The sequence below is a fragment of the Dermacentor andersoni genome, chromosome 9, assembly GCF_023375885.2.
Source record: "Dermacentor andersoni chromosome 9, qqDerAnde1_hic_scaffold, whole genome shotgun sequence".
Lineage (NCBI taxonomy): Eukaryota > Metazoa > Arthropoda > Arachnida > Ixodida > Ixodidae > Dermacentor > Dermacentor andersoni.
The window spans coordinates 34,190,852-34,205,465 of NC_092822.1; the positions used below are offsets into that span (position 1 = coordinate 34,190,852).

The 14,614-nt window shown below is 46.1% G+C and overlaps 1 protein-coding gene across 1 annotated transcript; it reads right to left on the minus strand.

Annotated features, from left to right (window-relative positions):
- Positions 1 to 11,589: 11,589 nt before the first annotated feature.
- On the minus strand, positions 11,590 to 14,328 carry LOC129383820 (uncharacterized). Its single transcript, XM_072284481.1, has 2 exons — positions 13,962 to 14,328; positions 11,590 to 12,820 (listed from the first exon to the last, which is right to left on the minus strand). The coding sequence occupies exons 1-2, from the start codon at positions 14,130 to 14,132 to the stop codon at positions 11,711 to 11,713; spliced, it is 1,281 nt and encodes a 426-aa protein (XP_072140582.1). The 5' UTR covers positions 14,133 to 14,328; the 3' UTR covers positions 11,590 to 11,710.
- Between the last annotated feature and the right edge of the window lie 286 nt (positions 14,329 to 14,614).

The following is a 14,614-nucleotide window of genomic DNA, read 5'->3' on the forward strand; positions in this document are numbered from 1 at the left end:
TGGGTCATACCCCCGTAATTGCGGCCTCCCCATTACGACGACAGAACGGTAGTGGAACTCTATATAGGCGCCGTGCACGCCGACGGACGCGCCACTGGTGGCGGCCTTGCGCAAAACACGTGGGAGGGAAGCCTGGCGCGCGCCGTAGTTTGTTGTGTCGTTGATCGTGATTCTCTGTCTTATTCACGTTTTCAGAGCAAGATAGGCAACACCATTCGCACGTGTGGGGTGGCCAAAGCTTCAGGGAATGTCGAAGAAGAATTGTGGCAGGGTGGGGGGGGGGGGGGGGGGGCTCAAATACCGGTGAAAACGTGCCGGTGATACGGTTCTAATCATTCCCGGCAAAGCCTCATCAGCGGGAGCAACGGTACCAAAAATGAATCGTCGCTTCGACGGGAAATTTCTTGTTCTCATCCTTTCCTTTGCCTCGTCGGTGTTTTTTTCCACTCGATCATAGTTAGGCGCGTGAGCAACGAAGTTCGTCTGCAGTGCAGCATGAGGTTTAAAGGCATTTCGCTAAAGTTCGGAATGCTGTTTGCCGCTTATATTGTTTTCCGCTTCTTTACCGCGTTGCGCTAGCTAAGAGCACGAGTGCACGAGCGCATTGCGTTGTATGTTAAAGCTACTGAAGTTTGCAAGAACTGAGATTGTTGGTTTCATGTGGCGCGGTAAATCCTCGCACCAGCTGTCGCGCACTTCATGTTTTTACATCTATTTTATGCGTGGCTTTGCACATGTTTAACTGTTGCTAGTTGCTCCATGCATAACTCTTGTAGATTCTTTTGAGCTGCAAAGTTTTCACCCTGCCTTGTTTGTAAAGGGTATAAATCACGCTGTGTCTTATCGGAATGATACCAAGGAAGTGCTTCTTTAACAGCTTTGTTCTTTTCGCCCGAGGGCATTTTAGATATTGTTTGCGTTTTTGGAAATGTCTTTAGAAAATAGGTAGTTCAGGGCGAGAATTGCTAATAGCTGCTGCATATTGTATTTTTGTTCCATTTCTCGCTGAAAAGTTCGCGTCCCGTTTGGGAAGTCATCACACCTGGATGCTGCCTGAGCAAACTTAACACGCCGAGTGATTAATTTGTTTTACAACGTAGTCCATTCTTGCATGTGAGTTTTGTACTCAACTAAATTCTTTCTTATACTTACGCTGCAGACGACTAAACTGTGCCTTGCCGCCAGTGCTCATCTACTTTGACTGGCGCTGCTCTGCCGTTAAATATATCATGTGGCACCTCTCTCTAGCAATATAGAAAAGTACTGAAAAGTTAGTCAGTATTTAGCTTTGTACGTTTCCAAGCAGCTCACTTGGGGAATTTAAAATTGCACAAACTGCAGCGGGAACGGTAGTTCATTGGCGTATGCAGCTGAATTGCATCGGCGGTATACCACTAACACGCGCTTTTATTAACCCGGTGTTTGGTGACTTCGTTGGCTAGTGTACGCGTTTCCACCAATAAATTGGCAATTACTCTTCTTGGGGCGACTTCGACTGCACTTATTCGGCGATGTAACATGTATTCATCGGCAGAAAAGTCACAACGGCATATGCAGAGATTGCACCGTGCGGATTTGTTTGATATAAGTCTGCACTAACGACGGGTACTTACTATTCAGGTACAGAAGCAGCATTGAGGCAAGGGTATAATAAAAAAAAAACCATCGAGAGATCGCATCACTGAACAAAATTTATCGGCTAGTGAACATGAGCTCCACGTCATGTAAATGAGGTTCATGGCTTTTGTCTGCGGGACACACCTTGCAAGTATGTGGACCATATTGTCCCAAACACCGGTAACATCGTGTTCATAGCCGCTTCCACAGAGGTCAGCGTCTTCCCTACAGCTGTCACCGCAGAAGCAGCAGCCTGGCACCCGAACAAAGGAGAAATCGCAGCCGCGAACTTCAGCCATTCTTGCTGCAAAGGGTTGTCGTCTGCTACTGCTCCCGCGCGTACTGTTGGAAGCGCCCGCTAGGTGGCTTTCAGTGGCGCCTCTATAGGCGGTGCACGAGGCGTATACGCTGGAACGATGAGCGGCGACGGAGCCAGCTGCGGAAGAAGACGACGACGACGAACGCCTGAGTGGTGGTGGTGATAAACTTTAATAAATATTGAGCCGTATCTTAAGCTATTCCTGGGTTGGCCCTTGGTCTCGTGAAGTGGCCAGCAGTCGGTGACGTCCGGCGACTTCCGTAGCCCAGCCCACCAGCTGCTTTTGGGCAGCTGGGTCGGAGCTGGACACCGCGACCTCCCATCGCTTGAGGTCAGTGAGTTGCCATTCTGATGGCGGCTGGAACTCAGAGCATATGTACAGTATGTGATGGAAATCAGCTCTTGGGGCTCCACACAAGGTACACTCTGGAGAGAACAGCCCTGGGTGCATTAGTGCTAGAAGGGCGGGGGAGAGAAAAGTGCGAGATTGTAGCTGGCGCCACGTCACCTGCTCTAATTTAGTGAGTGGTGCCACGAAAGCGTTCGCGCGGTTGCGTCGATGGGCGCCAACGAAAAGGACGACGACACTCGAGCCTTTGCTGATGACGATAATTTCTGCTCGCATATGCCACGATACCACGGATCTGAGCGATACAGAGCTTTGCAGTAAAATTCCCCTTGGTCACCTTATCAGGCGCACTCTATGTCACGAACTGCGTCATAGATTCACAGAGAGACATTGACACAAGCGGCGATATGCGTTCGATTTGCTTCTTGGCTCTCTCGCTGCCTCTCTTTGGGGGAAGTTCTTCCACGTGGACGCCATCAAATTCCAGATCCCAGCATTACATAGCTTCTCTCTAAAAAGCCTTACATTTCACAAACGTAAATTCGCTCGTTGTCAGTGGCGTTGAGATCGCCCAGCATGGGCAGAATAAGTCCCCTCGGTCAGACCAGCGGTGACACCAAGGCGAGACACATTCGACGGCTACGGGGTTGACGGATCACACTTGGTCACGGACCACAATGCTGAGACCGAGGAACTCGCGCGAAAGTGCGTTCTATGCCTTTTCGCTGCAGCCGCTGCTAGCCGCCCAAGCCGATCGACCAACAAACCGGCTAATTTCTGGGCCCTCCCAGCAGCCAAGGCGCGCCAATGGAGTCATGCGTGAGACCTCGTGTCCGCTTCTTTCTTTGGTGGGCCAGTGAACCGGATGTACCTGCGCGCATTTCTACGATGGTGTTCCGCGAACGAAACTGCTGGAATGATTGTGTCCACCCTCGCCCTCAATGCGGAACCTCCGGCGACTACGAACGCTTCGACTGGAGGGTGGTGTAACCACAGGTTTCTCTGGCCTTGAGATCTATGGAGACCGTGATTTTTCGACTCTGCTTTGGTGTGTTAGTGTGCGCTGAAGTGCTCTCTGAAAACACGAAGATTGGTTTCATGTGTAACTGATGCTACGAGAAAGACGCACTGTGCTCCGTACTCCGACAAGTTCAAGTATTCCTATTTTCGTAAATAAGGCTGCCTCATCTACGTAAATAGGCCTCTTGTTCCTTTCCTCATAATCCCGACTGTGTATTTTTCACGAAAGAAGCAACCCTCTTCAAGAAATCCCGGACGAAGGCGTGGGAGCGGTCAGCCTCCGTTTGATCGTCTGGTTGCGTAGGCGAGCTACACGTTACGAGATGCACCGGTGGCATAGGCTAGGGAGCAACCCTCTGCGTGACGCCAGACACCGAGGCTACGACCCTCCAATCCTAACGCGGAAACAGCTCGACTTTTTTTATGCCCCTGTTACACGACTTACCTAATTTCATTTACAACCAATGACATTCGCTCATAATCCAATTTGTTCGCTCTCACACGGTAAAACATTATCAAATACGTTGAACACATTTCCAAACAAATCAGTTCCCCAAACGAATTCGGATTCTTTGCGGAACAGAATCTGTCTCTTCCACAGCAGGAACCAACCGGTCAGCTTCGCAAACAGAACTTGCTTTTTTGTTGTTTAGCCAAACATAACTATTGTTCTTTCGATTTTATTGCCTAATTATTACTTCATAGACATTTCAGCGCTTCACAGGGCATACGTACCCAAAGCTACTCGCAATTCAGTGACTTGACGGCTGTCTTTCGCTTTGGCATTCGTGTTCACAATAGAGCATCAGCCACGGCAACTGCGGTTGGCTTGACATAAATGCACGTGCGTATTTTCCTATGGCACGCGCCGACAATGTGTATTTTAGGAGCCCGCATGCACATCATAGCCGCGATGACACCAAACTACCATTCTCGTTCTTCTTCTGCAAGGGTAGTGAACGTGCCCGTCATGCTTTCCGCCACGTTCTTTGCCCGATGTTCGACTTGGCTTGAATTGGTCAGCAGAGTCGAGAAGTTAGTGATCAAAAAGCATGGTGTGAACGGGAGGATCAAGCTACAACGTAAGTTAGCATACTGCAAAACAGTTATTGTACAGAACTGGGTTTAATGCTCTCTTTGCCTCTGTTTCTTTACTATCATCATTGGCATAATTTTCAATTAATTAAGCTTTCGGGCTGTGAGAGCGCACAATAATAATGGCATCAACGACAACTAATGTCCGTGGTTAAAAATTACATTACATTTGCCGCGTGACGTGGGTATTAGTCTAGCCAATAATCCGGAACATGGCGCACAGCAAATGAGCATATCATAAACGGAATCTGAGAAGCACGCTGTTTCTTCGCGCATGCGCAGAAAATACGGAACCGACCGACATGAAAAAGACAGCGCTCGCCGTGAACTTGACTTCGCACTTACACCGTGCGCTGTCTACTGATTTCTTGCGGAAAGTAATGAAATACAGATGCAGCAGAGATATTTTGAACCAGTAATAACTGGTTTACCTTTCTGAATCGGTGACCGCTCTATCACTCCAACTCCACCAGTCTTGTCTTGGCTGGGTCGACGCAAATATATTCTGTCAAGTGGTCCGAGAAGAGGCCGTAGCCGTTGTTCATCTTCTCCCACATCAGACCCACCAGGTTTTACCATTTAGCGTAGCTTCGCCACTTGTCACGCCTGAACGATTGGCAAAATACCGCGTGGGCAGGAGTAAAGAACAGCTCAAAGCGAAACCAATATGCAGAGCACAAGGAAGCGATGAATAAATTACCTCCTTCTAGGCACAGGTTAATAAGTGAAGCGCACCTCGGTTGTCACTCAGGTGACTCCGACTCCTCCTTTTAATTCAAAACACCAGCGGTGACTGAAACCTAATTCAATTTTTATTTGGCTTCTGACGTGTTTCCCAACATTAAAAGCTGGTAACGCTTCAACAATAAGCTGGTCAGTGGGATGTACTTCAACGTAACGAATTTGCGCAGGAGCCATTCAAATACCCACAAAATATAATCTGCAAGTTTTGTATTAGTGCAAACTATGAAAACCAACCGCAAAAATTTAATGAAGCGAAATTTCCGTCTACGCGTCATCTAGGATCAGTCGGGTTATGAGCAATGTTCACCAGATATCTTGAGTTTCTTATGGCACTGCAGTAAAATGCGCCGTGCGAAAGCAAAAACTATATCTACGAGAAAGAAACCACGGATGATTTTTCGTTTGTCTTGTAGCTCTTTTCATAGGTTTAGCGCTCGTTTCCTTTATGAATACTGCAACAAAAGTGTGCTTACCTCTCGTTCGCGGAGAAACGGACATTTTCGTCCCACTGTTCCTTCTCGATCTGCCACAGCACACAGCCGTGCAGCAAGCTTTGCGCACGTGTCCCTGGTATTTACCACATTACAGGACCATTCTCGATCACAGAAAGGAATGTTTAACCGCAGAGCATACCAGAACACTAGCACGTGCATTGTAAGCGGCAGGAGCAGACTAACACATTCGAAGCCGAAGCGATAACAGCGATGCCGCTGCCCGTTACCCCAACAAGTGAAGCGACTAAATGCAAACATAGGACGCCAAGAAAGAAATTGCCAACATCACATTTTATTTGTGCACATAACTGCTGATATTTATTAATCTGTAGGTTCCAAGATGGAGACAAAAATGCAAAAGTCATCTAATTTGCCGTTGCCTGTTAGAAAAATGGCGACCCTTTATTGCCGACAGTCAAACTACCCCAACTGTCCACCCACTGCGCAAGATCATAGAATTCATTCATTCACAGAGAAAGGAACAAGGGGAGTGCCGGATTCGCCATTCAGATGTAAGCCGATGGCTTCAGGTTAGCCACCATTCGCCTCAGCAGTAGGCAACCATGGTCCTTAGATATCTGCTGCGACTGTCACGCGTTACCGTGGCATGTCATCGGGAATTACGCCATCAACAATATCCATAAAGGCTGATAATTTGAGGGAAACAATCAGAGTTGAAAGAAATTATAGTACGGCGGTGGTCACCTCATCAAAAAAATATATTCCGCACGTCAGCGCGTGCTTCGCTGCATAGGACGTCATTGGGGGACGCCAGCAGATTGCGATGACATTATTGGTGACTACACACCATTGTAACTGCTGTAACTTCGATTGTCCACTTTAAACGCACGCATTCGCGGACAGATCATGGCGATTTTATGCTCCAAATCCGATGATGGGGCTACAAATACGAGGTAAATTTTTTGCTCACCCTTGTGTTCTATAGGTGTTGTAAAGTCGCGCCAAACACAGGTAATGCTCATGCATTCTTATTTTTATTTTTAATGGGCAGCAGTAAAGCACACTATAGCGGCCACCTCTTACTGAAACCGTCTCTCCCTTTCGGTAAAACATGCGGAGGACACAGGACGAAGCCAACTTACAACTAATATTGTTTCCAACATCACCGTGTGTCCAACTTTCCCGTGTCCTAATTCACTCTGTCTGCAGCAGCAGCTTAGGCTGGACATCGAAATCCACCACAGGATAACGCGAGTGCCGAAGTGAATCCAACAATGAACTAAATATAATAATTTTTGAAGCCATACCTTTCGTCAATAATGCGCAACTGATGGTTAAACACATTTCGTGAATTGTCTGTTGTTGTAATTGATTCTCCGTAAGTTGTTCTTTCTTGTTCGGCTTTTGAAGGTCGTACAATCGAGGCGTTGTATATTCTGGAAGGGTCCACCATCGTAAGGTCGCCGGTTCCAACTGCGCCGCGGGCTCCGCATTACAAGGGGAGTGAAATGAAAGAACGCCATTGTAAATTACATTTGCATGCACATCAATGAGCACCAGGTTGGAAAAATCATTTCATAGCACTCCACTGTACGGCGTGCTTCATCTTGACACCATATATCGGGGCACGTAATACCACATAATTTGTTTTTATTTGCTAAAAGGAACTCTTTCTTTTATGCATGCAATACATGTCTTTCCCAATCTCAAGTTGATCTTGCCTGTGGATACAAGCTAGCTTGAACTCACTGTGCAAGGCTAAGTGGGCGCTGGAACACTGTCAAGCAGCAAGGTTCAATTCGGTAGGCAACTGTTTTCCTTTTCAAAAAAGAAGAACGTTTGCGCATTCATTCGTTCATTATCTGTCAATACAAGCATTCCTTATCTTCCACACAATAAAAACTTAAAAACAAACCGAAGCTTGTAAAAATTTAGGCGTTAAAACACGGTCTCCAGAAAAAAAAATCGAGAGCAGTGAAATGTGTGCTTCAGTGCATAAGTAGACACAAATAGAAGCTTCGCGCCACAACAGAGAATCTTTGGGGGGACTTCATAGGTTGCACGGAATTTAACTTTTGCGAAACCAGCGCCAGGTAAGTAAACAAAAACTGCGCTTTCAGTTACCGCGGCTGTGTACAATGAGAGAAACTGAATTTTTTAGATTAGGTAAAATGAATCAATGAATTTGAAACACCTTCATTTTGAGTGATATATACAGAACGTGTCTCAGGCTCCAAATTAAAAAAAAAGATACTTCTTATAGTGCAATTAAGAAAAAGTTCATGCACGCTGTTTAGAGCCTTGTTGAGAAATCAACAAATTTCTTTTAGTCTCATACGTCCAATTGGAAGAATGAAATTAGCAAATTTCTATCGCTTGCTCTAATTGTCAAGATGTCAATCGAACAGTAAGAAACGAAAGCAGTGCCCGTGGCGTCCTGTGCTTATTTTTGCCGTGTTTGTTTGCGCTACAATGACTTCTAACGAAAATGGGCCTTGTTTACATTTCCTGGAAAGCGGCAAAGCCCACGTAGTGTGAAACACAGCACGTGGCCATGCACTCGTGTGCGCGCGATAGCAGCATCTTTAAACGGGCTCACTGGGAAAGCAAGATGAACCAGATCTTAAGCTATAACAAGTTAGCACCGTGTGCGGAAGTGCTCTATCTTATTTTCCATTCGCCATGTCTTGCGTAAATAATAATGCGAAAGTATGAGATGTCCCATGAGGCAGAAAAGCCGGCGTTCTATGCAACGAGTAGTAACAAAAAACATCAGTATGAGTGACGCCACTAACGTGTTGTACGACGTCAGCAGCAAAAAATAATTAAGATTATAACAATTATAAGTGAAGTGAATTAAGAGGGAGTGAAGTGAATTAGGGCGAAGCAAAGTGATTGTAGGGGAAATAAACTACAGAGAGGTGCATTCACTGGGATTAAAGTGGTTTAAAGTGCATTAAGGTAGATTAAGGTGGATTAAAGTTGGTACAAATGAAAGCAAGGTGGATTAAGGCTGGTGCAAATTACAGCAAGCTTGACTAGGGTAAATCAAGGTGGAGTTGTGAAGGACACATGACAATGTATGAAGTCACGTATCAGGGCATTACCAATTAGAGAAGTCATAATGCTTTGATAATCATAATCACGTTAGGACACTTAAGTCACTGTCAATTTTTTTCAACAAATCTGTTCAGACGTGTTCCGCAACGGTTTTCTTGCTGTAATAAAATGCACCACTTTCGTCGATCATCAACTGTAGGTCAAACGAAGAGTGTCCAAGCTGCGAGTTTGCTTTGAAACGTAATGACAAAAGATTGTAAAATAAAAGCCACCTTGGGTGTTTCTCATTCGAATAAACGATGGCTTACATGCCTGTTCCTTTTAACCTGCTATCCCTAACTTTTGTTTCTCTCTTGACAGTATAACGGTTCAACCTCGGATGTCAGCTGAGCCTTTGTACAGGTGCGGTGGCACCAGCTGACGCCATCGTTCTGTAACCAAGCCTGTGGCACAGTTATCCCTGAGCACAACTTCTCTTGTGCACAAGACTATATAAACAAAGGAAAGAATGCAGTTTGCAAACGTGATAACAGGTTTAATAGACATCCCTTATGAAACAACCACCAGACTGCTTTCAAACGTAGCTGTAACAGGTGCTGCGTTCTGAATGCAAGCAAATTACGACTCAGAAAACAGTGCTCTAGTGCTTTCGATGGGTGAGAAAACTCAGCCACACAACTTTCATGTATCAGTTGCCAGGTTTAAATGCTTATGTGAAGGTTAGAGATTCACCCGTGTGGAGCGAAAGACGAAAACTGTGGCATGATTTTGTTTCTGCTCACCGCTACACGAGTATTAGGAAAAGTGTTTTGAAGAAAGGGACACCGCTTATCTACCTGGGCATCCACCTGCAAGTAAAAAATTGTCGCATTTTTGCGTTTTTATAAGTATTTAAACACACACAGATGCTGATCATTGAAATTAGCTTAAATATTCTGATGCCTTTCAGAGTTGCTTCTGCTGCCTTTTCATGGCGTTTGTTAACTGTTTTGACCCCCAGACATACCAGGGCGTCCCTTCGCCTGATGAGATACAGGGCCGAGAGTTTGATTATAAAAATCAGTGGTATCATTCTGGCAGTGGAGGCACGCTTAAACTCCTTTTGTTAAGAACGGCCAGCTGCAGTGCAAGTTTGCCACCCAATTACAACTATGGCGGCAACATTCCGGGAGCGTCGCCGCCAACTTCTAGCCACTGCGTGACTAAATCGACTTTGTGTCGGGGAACAATACGGCATCCCCCACTCTCCGTCGCTTCAGTTAGAATGCGTTCGATGAAGCAGGCTTTGTGCTGAAACCGCCACCAACCTCTAGCCTCATCGCCGTTGTGACAGAATGAGTTCGGCGGGCCAACTATTGTTTCCATACTCCCCAACGCGGACCTGATCTGCTACGGGTGCGCGAATTGCCGCGGGAACGCCGTTTTGCGCTGCTTCCCACGCACCGACCAAGACGCAAGACAACGCATTACCCGGAACGGCTCCGAGTTCTACGGGGCCCCTCTGACGACGTCTCCGGACCTTCGCACGTGTGTGCATTTGTGTGTGTAGACCGTCCTGCGGGGAGGCGGCTAGTTTGCGATGACGAAACGAACGTTCGCATCACCTTGTATCGGGAAAGGACCGAGTGTTTAAAAACCGCTGTTGTGCGTCTGCTCAGGGCACTCTCTCTCAAGCAGTCATGTTAGACTGATGTACTTTCTCAAACAATCATGTTAGACTGATATAAATACTGTAAATAAACCCATATTCCTCGTTCTCGATGAGAAGCAGTCCTTCCCTTCATCAACATCCTCAGCGTGGATAAGTTGGACGGCGGCATGGGCCAGCTACCTTCTAATTCATGCCCGACTCCAATTTTGACAACGGATCACGAGCGATGGGACTGAACCCGCAATCATAACACCATGTAGATTCTTTTCAGTGCACCGTGGAATCAAGCACGAGTTAAGTATTCATCCGCATGCCTCATATTTTCTACCGCATCGCCAAACTACACTTACGGCAAAGCTCTGAAAACTGCCATTATTGCATTGATTCGCCAACTAATGCTTTCAAAAATTAATCAAAGAACCTTCTGTAGTCCGGTGGTCGATAGATCACTGCAATAACGGAAAACAGTGAAATAAGATAGGACACCGCATGTATAACGCAGGACAAGTAGGAAGAGCACCAAGTTCAATTATAGGCCTTAGAAAGCAGCGACAATCAAAACACCTATGTGAGGGTGTTCATTGGTTCATGACAGTCTCAAGCAAGCTTGAAAAAATAAACTCATATTCTTCAGTCACCGCCTGTTCTCTCGTAAAGACAAGCAGTTTTTTATGTCTCCTCGGATCTTCGGGCACACGTGCCAGAGGAAATACGCGGATCACTCGTTCTGAAGTCAGGACGCAGTTTCGTCATAGCTATCAGTTCTATTCCAGTGTAAGTGGCATTCCAACACAGAAGCATTGAAACAAGACATTTCTTGTTCAAGACTTCATCTGCTAAAACAAATTATCTGAGCAGTCGAGCTGCTGTAGCAGTACATGGTCTGATTGCGTGTGTTATTAGAATTTTGACTACACCGTTCATCGACGGCGGAGTACAAAGTGCTTGCCGAAAATAGGTTTAAACCATAAGCGAAGGTCTGAACACCAAAAACGTTAACTTTGCCCGAACATTTCAGATACAGGGCAACGCGCAGTACTACATTGTAGTATCGACCACGAATGTCGCCTTGCAACCAATCGCTTCAGCAGCCACTGGCAATATTAGAGAGGAGATATCGACGTAGGCGGCCATAATGTCAGAAACTACTCGAGCAGCACAAGAGGAGCGCAATATTAAGGAACACTAACTGCATTAGCGAAATAAACAAAATGAACATACAGTAATGCACTAGAAGGATAGGTTGACAGTTACGAAGCATAGCAATTTAAAAAAAAAATTTCGCAGAGCCAATTTTATTTATCAGAAAGAACATCAAAACTTCGCTAAGCTCATGTCACACACATGAGAAATGGCAAGGACGATCCAGCAATGCAGTACACATTCTGCGAGGTCGAACGTTAGGGTTCTCCATTGATACCATTCTCCTCTTCATTAACGCTGAGCATAATGCTGAACACCGTCTCTCCGTTTTGGAGCAAATTGTCAATATTCAGCGAGGCAATCTCTATATGGAATTCGAGGTGAGAGTGTTGCAATGAGTCATCATAGCGGCTGCATAAACAAGGTATGGCACGAGGAGTCAGCCAATGAAACTTTTTTGAATTTTCGTGCACGACCACGTAACAAAAAGGCGGCCAGCACCTCGAGTCCACCAATAACCCGTTAAACTCGATCTCCACAGTGAGAGTAGATGCACAAGAACCACAGCACTTGAAGACGGTAACCATAAAGTACGTGTCCCTCATGTGCCACACAATAATGTCAGCAAACTTTTTCCTCCTTCCCTGATACTGATTGATTTCCCGACAGTTTTTCAAGATCAGGTCATATTGCACCAAACCAAATTCTTTAGTTCGAGCAGCTGTGGTTGACAGCGCACTACATAAATGGCGACAGTCAACCTCCAAAATGGACGCAGGTTTCGGGGATGTTTTCCGCGAGTGTTGCACGTCGACTAAGCGTTCCAACTTGCGAAGTATCATATCGTGTCCCCAGTGCAACGACAGCGACGTTGACGTGCTGGCTTCCTCCTCCGGAATTTGCAGAGAAGTCGGCTGGGGCGACACGGTCGCTGAAATCGTGGCGGTGATTTGATCCATCGCGGCCTTTAAATTGCGCTCGGATGCTCCGATCACACGATTGATCCCAGCGAATCTGGTTTCCTGGCTTCTGACTTGTTCTGTAAGCTCATTCAGCTGACTCTGAATCACTGGCAGCAGCCGGTCGTAGTTGAGACATTGCAACATCGCCTTCAGGTCTTCCAGGGTAGCGTTCACGTCTTCAAGGGTCAGTGCTGTACGTTCCGAGGACGGGCACTCTGTGATCGCGGAAGAAACACCGGCACTGCATCCGGCCATGTAATGTGTTGGCAGGTCTCTATGCTGGACTCCCTCGCCGCATCTCAAACATTCCACGGTGTGAAATGTGCACTCGGCCTCGTAGTGTTTCAGCATGCGGTCCATGGTGCCCGTGTACTCGCAGCCATGCTCTTCGTTCCAACAGTACACCTTAATCGAAAGTAAAATACACAAATAACACACATCACAATTTTGTGGACGACAAAATGTTTTTACTAAAGGCGCGTTGCTTCGCTTACCCTACCATTTAAACGAACCTTTACGTGAAGTCCGGTGTGAATCAGTGCGTACGCGAAATTCTATAGAGGAGTAATGCTCTATCTCACACAAGCAGTATCTGTCTCTCTAAACATTAAGAGGCAGCAAACATGAACAGTAGTTTACGGCGAATCACTTAATTGGGCTTCTAAAAAGCAATACAGATGCTCTAACACTTAAAGCAGGTACGTAAGAAAGAATCGAGGAAAAAATATACCACACTTCATTTATTCCAGCTTCTAACTCATCTACGGCGAGAGCAGCATTGTTCTGCGGTGAAGACCACCATCTTCTCCTCGCTTGCTATCTTGCTCCATGAATTAATGCGCTCACCCAGTACGGGCCAGATAGCTTTTATAGGGTGGTTTGTAGGTGAAAACACGGTGGGCGGTAGCTGTTCAGGAATAATGTCTTAGTGTAAGAATTTCAAGCAAAAGTAGTGCTGGAAGCAATGCTATTGTTTAGGAGAATCCCTAGTGAATTTCTCTTTGCCATGTACTAAACTGTCATTTCTGATGTTCTAGTGCAAAGTTCAAGAGAAGGAAGAATAATGGTGGGAAGAGAAAGTGGGTCATTGATCGCTACATGAAATGGACTGATTTCGATATCTCGCTTCAAGTGTCGCGTAGAAACGACAATGTCGAAACGTCAGTGTGAGTTCTCACATATCAATTTACGGCCTTTTTTTTTATTTTCCCTTCCTTAACCTATAACACAAGAAAAGGAAGAAATATTGAGTTTTTCCCTTCCTTAACCTATAACACAAGAAAAGGAAGAAATATTGAGTTCCAACACAATATTTTATATTAGGGTACATTGAGCTAGTGTTGTTCTAGTGTGTCTGTTTTGTCAGATAATGAAAGGAATATTTTCCCGGGCTAAATTATTAAATTAAACTTCGGCAATAGTAAATAGCACTCTTATCTTTAGGCATGCAGATAAGAAGTAGCGCAACAAATGCTAATGATGAACTCCTCTCCTCCCCCCATCCCTCCCGCAAAAAAGTAACGTCAGAAATTTTTTTCCTGCTCACCTTCAAGGTATTCGCTATCTTGGTAGGGAATTCATAACCAATGCACTCCGCTTCTTCGAATTGCACTTGACCCAATGGACACTGCCCAACGCCCACCATGAGACTGGCTGCGTGGCAAGATTGGCATAGAGCGTGCGAGCATGGCAACAGCACCGTCCGTTTTGGGATCATGAGACAGAGGCCGCAAACACGTGAGTTCGGCACCTCGTCGACGAACCGCGTCGGTCACCAGTTGACGCCGGCGACGATGTGGTCGCTAAAACGGTGCACCCGTCCCTGTCCGTGATCCGGCATGGCAGTGTCTTTGGGTACAAGTCCTACGTTCTCACAACAGCGTAGCGGCTTTTTCAATCGAGCTTATCGCTACTGAGTGGTTTCACGCAGTTTGGCCAAAGCAGCAACAAAAAAAGATAAAGTGCACCCTACACCCAATGTTGCGTGCAATGCCGAGTGCTCATTTTACACTCGACCTTTGCAACGCTGGAGGAACAAGTGCTTCGTTATCGTCGCCGACAGCAGTGCTATATCTCTACCGCGGATTGCGCTCCGCGGGCGCATATAGATTGCGCTCGTCTTTTTGTTATAACTTCCGCCATCCCGCTACTCGATATGGCTAAGCAAGTGAGACACGACGAGGAAATGACTGACTTCTT